This window comes from Glycine soja, chromosome 9 (assembly GCF_004193775.1).
Source record: "Glycine soja cultivar W05 chromosome 9, ASM419377v2, whole genome shotgun sequence".
NCBI lineage: Eukaryota > Viridiplantae > Streptophyta > Magnoliopsida > Fabales > Fabaceae > Glycine > Glycine soja.
The window spans coordinates 10,170,546-10,176,136 of record NC_041010.1 but is presented as its reverse complement, the minus strand read 5'-3'; the positions used below and the strand labels follow the sequence as shown (position 1 = coordinate 10,176,136).

General features: G+C 38.6%; 1 protein-coding gene across 1 annotated transcript; it reads right to left on the bottom strand.

Annotated features, from left to right (window-relative positions):
* Window positions 1–4,449: 4,449 nt before the first annotated feature.
* On the bottom strand, window positions 4,450–4,907 carry LOC114368154. The gene has a single exon (XM_028325495.1). The coding sequence runs from the start codon at window positions 4,855–4,857 to the stop codon at window positions 4,450–4,452; it is 408 nt and encodes a 135-aa protein (XP_028181296.1). The 5' UTR covers window positions 4,858–4,907.
* Between the last annotated feature and the right edge of the window lie 684 nt (window positions 4,908–5,591).

Genomic DNA, 5,591 nt, shown 5'->3' with positions numbered 1-5,591 from the left:
CTGGGCCACTTTTCCTTCTTTTTTCTCACAGTATTGCTTGTCCTTCATCCTCTCCATACTCAAATCCTCTTAACTCTTTCCAATACACCACCACTTGATAAGGGTTCAAGTTAGCATGCTTAGGAACAATGTTTTTTCTTTTCTACACTCCCCACTATTATTAGACTACCCTGGCTTTGATTCCTTTTTTGTCTAGTGTTCCACCCCTCCTTTGACACCCTACTCCATTGTTGAGTCTTTCAACCATCTACTACCATCACTACCTCCTTTCTGCCTAGGATCTGCTCTGAGATTTGCAAACCACTTCCTCGATACCACTTTGTGATTTGCTTATATTTGTTAAAAAAATAAAAACTTTTGTTGTTTATACTTGAGATAAGAGGGATATATATATATATATATATATAGTGCTAGTAACATATTTTTTAACATACTCATGTTGGAAATAAGGCTTTTTATGTTTAGAAAAAGTGTTTAGGAATATTGGAGACTTTGAATAGAAACTTGATAGGAAGGAGAATTCTTTATGGAGGAGAGAACTTTGTATTTTTGCTTAATACAAATGTGTAGGATTACACATCTATTTATACTACTCTAAGGAGAACTCTAGACACACTAATTCTAGAGAGTTCTCAACTCTAGAGATCCAAAGAGTATTCTAGAGAATATTACAACCATAAGAAATATCTAGACACTCCAAACACTATAAGAATTCTCTAGAAACATAACCCATAATTACTTAAGCCCAAAATAACTAAGTCCAAGGAACCAAATAATTAATTTAGGCCCAAATCAAGTTTATATTTCAACATCCCCCCTTAACCTTGATTTGTGACTCCAAGCATACTCCTTAGCTTCACGAAAGTTTCCAACTTAAGTGGCTTTGTGAAAATGTCGGCAACTTGATCTTGAGACATCACATACTTCAACTTTACCTCCTTCTTCTCAATGCATTCTCTTATGAAGTGGTAACGGGTGTCGATGTGCTTACTTCTTTCATGAAAGACTGGATTCTTTGCCAAAGCGAGTGCTAATTTATCGTCAACACATATTTCCATAGGTTTTTCTTGTGGCATTTTTAACTCTTTCAACAAGTTCATTATCCAAATTGCATGACAAACGCATGATGTGGCAGCAACATACACGGCTTCACAAGTTGATAGTGTGACTATTGGTTGCTTCTTTGACATCCAAGTGAAAGCAGTATCTCCCATAAAGAACACAAAACCAGTAGTGCTCTTTCTATCATCCAAGTCTCCACTCCAATCGCTATCACTATAGCCAACAATGTTATAATTGTCAGAAGAGTAATAGTGCAAGCCAAAGTTTGTTGTACCTTTGATGTATCGAAGGATTCTCTTTGCCGCCTTGAAGTGAGTTATGGTTGGAGCTTCCATGTAGCGACTTACTACTCCTAAAGCATAGAGAATATCCGGCCTTGTATATGTCAAGTAACGTAAACTTCCAACCAAACTTTTGTAAAGAGTTGGATCCACATTCTCTCCTTTTTCATGCTTGCTCAACTTGCTGCCATATTCCATCGGGGTGCCAACTGGATTGGCGTCATCCATCTTGAACTTCTTAAGGACTTCTTTGGCATAGCCTTCTTGGGTGATGAAAATTCCTTTGTCTTCTTGTTTTACTTCGATGCCGAGATAATATGCCATGAGCCCCATATCCGTCATCTCAAATTCATTTGACATATCTTTCTTGAACTCTTCGAACATGCTTGGATTGTTCCCTGTAAAGATCAAGTCATCTACACACAATCAAAATATCTCCACTTTGCGCTTTGATATAGAGTGCATGCTCATATAGACACTTGATGAAGTTCTTGTCTTGAAAATACTTGTCGATTCGAACATTCCAAGCTCTCGATGCTTGCTTGAGACCGTACAACGCCTTCTTTAACTTCAAGACTTTTTCTTCTTGCCCTTTTACTTCATAGCCCAGTGGTTGCTCAATATAGACTTCTTCTTCGAGAAAACCATTCAAGAAGGCTGACTTTACATCCATTTGATAGATCTTCCATTTATTTTGGGCTGCCAAAGAAATGATCAGTCTAATAGTTTCAAGACGAGCAACAGGAGCAAATACCTCATCATAGTCAATTCCTTGTCTTTGACTATAGCCTTTAGCCACCAATCTTGCTTTGTATCTCTCCACATCTCCTTTAGCATTCTTCTTTGCCTTGTACACCCATCTTACTCCGATTGCTTTGTGTCCTCGTGGAAGTGTAGTAAGTTCCCACGTATCATTCTTCATGATTGACTTGATTTCTTCGTCCATGGCATCTTTCCACTTTATGTTTTCCGCTGCTTCTTGATAGCTTAGAGGCTCACAATCACCAAAAAGACAAAAGAGGTTAATGTCGTTTAGGTTTTTGGTTACCTCATAAATCTCTTCAATGCTTCTTAGTCGCGGTGTCCTCTCACTTGAACTTGTTTCATCCAGCCTTGGTGTCGGTGAGGCAGGTGGTGTAATATGTTCCTCTATGATTGGTTGTTCAATTTCATCATCTTCTTCAAAATAAGGAAGAAAATCATACTTATCTTCTTAAACACTCCAATCCCAACAATCTTCTTCGTCGAACTCCACATCGCGACTTATGACGATCTTTCTACTATTTGGATTATAGAGCTTGTACCCCTTGGATCTTGAGTCGTAACCCACAAACACGTACTTCTCACTTTTATCATCGAGCTTTGTCCTCTTTTCGTCTGGAACATGGGTATAGGCAATGCTTCCAAACACTTTGAGGTGAGAGATCTCGGGCTTCCTTCAACTCCATGCTTCTTGTGGTGTCTTCTCATGCACGCTTCTTGTTGGGGAACAGTTTGTTAGTTAAACTGCACATGCCACTGCTTCAGCCCAAAACTCCTTCAGCATCTTCTTGCTCTTGAGCATGCTTCGCACCATGTTAAGTATGGTCCGGTTCTTTCTCTCTGCTACTCCATTTTGTTGTGGCGATCTTGGCACTGTCAGTGGCCGACGGATTCCATGGTCTTCACAATATTTGTTGAACTTATTTGAAGTGAACTCTCCTCCTCGATCAGATCTCATGGCCTTGATGGAAAGACCACTTTCTTTCTCCACGAGGGCTTTGAACTTCTTAAAGTTTTCAAACACTTCTGATTTCTCCTTCAAGAAATAAACCCAGGTTTTTCTGGAATAATCATCAATAAAGAGGAGAAAGTACTTATTCTTACCAAATGAATTGGGTTTGATTGGTCCACAGACATCGGTGTGTATGAGCTCTAGCGGCTTTGTTGCTCCTGTTGTTGATTCCTTTGGAAAACTTTTACGAAATTGCTTCCCAATTAGACATCCTTCGCAAAGTTGGTCTGGGTGGTTGATGCTAGGCAAACCTCTCACCATCTCCTTCTTCGCTAAACGTTCTAGACCATCGAAGTTGAGGTGCCCGAACCGTAGATGCCATAGCCACGAAGAGTCGGTATAGCAAGCCTTGAGACACTTTGCCACATCATTTTGAATGTTCAAGAGGAATATTCTATTCTTTAACATAGGCACCTTAGCAATCAAGTTATGTCTACAATCTCTTAAGAAAAGACTATGTTCTTTCAAGTGGATGTCATAGCCTTTCTCTAATAGTTGTCCTAAGCTCAAAATATTATTCTTCATGTTAGGCACATAGTAGACATTGGATATGAATTGATGACTCCCATTCTTCAAACGTATGAGAATTTTACCTTTGCCTTTGACTGGTATCTTTGAGTCGTCTCCAAATGAGACATCGACAATTGTCGCTTCATTGATCTCCACGAACATGCTTTGATCGCCGCACATGTGGTTGCTTGCGCCGGTGTCGAGGTACCACTTGTTTCTTTTCTCTTCAAATTTGTTTTGGCACGCGAGTAGCAAAGTTTCTTCTTCTTCTCCTATTTCTTCTACAGAGTTAGTTTTCTCTTCAACCTTCTTCGAGAATCTACACTCGGATGCGTAGTGACCAATCTTGTTGCAATTGAAGCACTTGATTTGTGATTTGTCATACCTCGACCATGAATTTCCTCTTCCACGACCTCTTGTTACTTGTGGATTCCAACTTCTTTCTCCATTGTTGAATTTGTTGGAGTGGTTGTTGTAACCACCTCTTCCTTCTCCTCCATGTCCTCGTCCACGTCCACGATCTTGGCCGTGACCTCATCCTCTTTGGCTCTTGTAATTTGCATAGTTTGCTTCCTTTACGTTGAGTTGTAGTAGTTGCTCCGTAGCCTCCTTTTGTTTAATTTTTCTCTTTTGTTTTTCTTCGTATGCTTGTAAGGAACCCATGAGTTGCTCAATAGTCATGGTCTTTAAATCCTTGTTTTCTTCAATGTTGGTAACAATGAAGTCAAAACTTGGATTTAAAGTTCGAAGTATTTTTTCCATGACCTTCACCTCATCAACATCTTCACCATTTCTTTTAAGTTGATTGACTACGGCCAATACTCAAGAAAAATAATCATAAATTGACTCGGACTCCTCCATAAACAAACGCTCAAAGTCACCTCTAAGAGTTTGAAGACGAATCTTTTTTACCTGCTCAACTCCTTTGTTGCAAGTTTGAAGCTTATCCCATGCTTCTTTGGCCGTCGTTGCGTTGGATATCTTCTCAAATGTTTCTTCATCCACCGATTGATAAATGAGAAAGAGAGCTTTCTTGTCTCTCTTTCTTGACTCCTTCAACGTCTCCTTTACACCTTGGCTTAGCGAGACTTCATCTTGCTCCTCGAAGCCATTCTCTACGATATCCCACACATCTTGAGCTCCTAGTAGTGCCTTCATCTTGATACTCCAATTATCATAGTTGTTCTTTGTGAGCATCGGCATTTGGAAAGGAAAATCTTCATTCGCCATCTTTTGAGGATCTTGAAGCTCTGATACCACTTTGTTGGAAATAAGGCTTTTTATGTTTAGGAAAAGTGTTTAAGAATATTGGAGACTTTGAATAGAAACTTGATAGGAAGGAGAATTCTTTATGGAGGAGAGAACTTTGTATTTTTGCTTAATACAAATGTGTAGGATTACATCTCTATTTATACTACTCTAAGGAGAACTCTAGACACACTAATTCTAGAGAGTTCTCAACTCTAGAGATCCAAAGAGTATTCTAGAGAATATTACAACCATAAGAAATATCTAGACACTTCAAACACTACAAGAATTCTCTAGAAACATGACCCATAATTACTTAAGCCCAAAATAACTAAGTCCAAGGAACCAAATAATTAATTTAGGCCCAAATAAGGTTTATATTTCAACAACTCATCCATACATATTCTCTCGTATTTGTTTATATTCTCTCTTTTTGTGATTTCCAATAAGATGGTGTGTTCAAAAGAGTATGTGAAACTGTGACATGCCTGTGACGTGATAATTAAAGAAAAGAGTTTTTGACCTGAGGAATAGAAAAAAAGGGAACATGAATTTCTTGTCACATGACTTTTTTAATTTGGGATTTAATCTTGATATTAAAATTTAATCCAATGGTTATTATTCATTGTTATCATGGTGACGGCTAGCATGGAAAAGGTATAAAGATCGCCCGTAATGGGAAAAGATATTTGAACCGCCAGATTTTTTTACTTTTG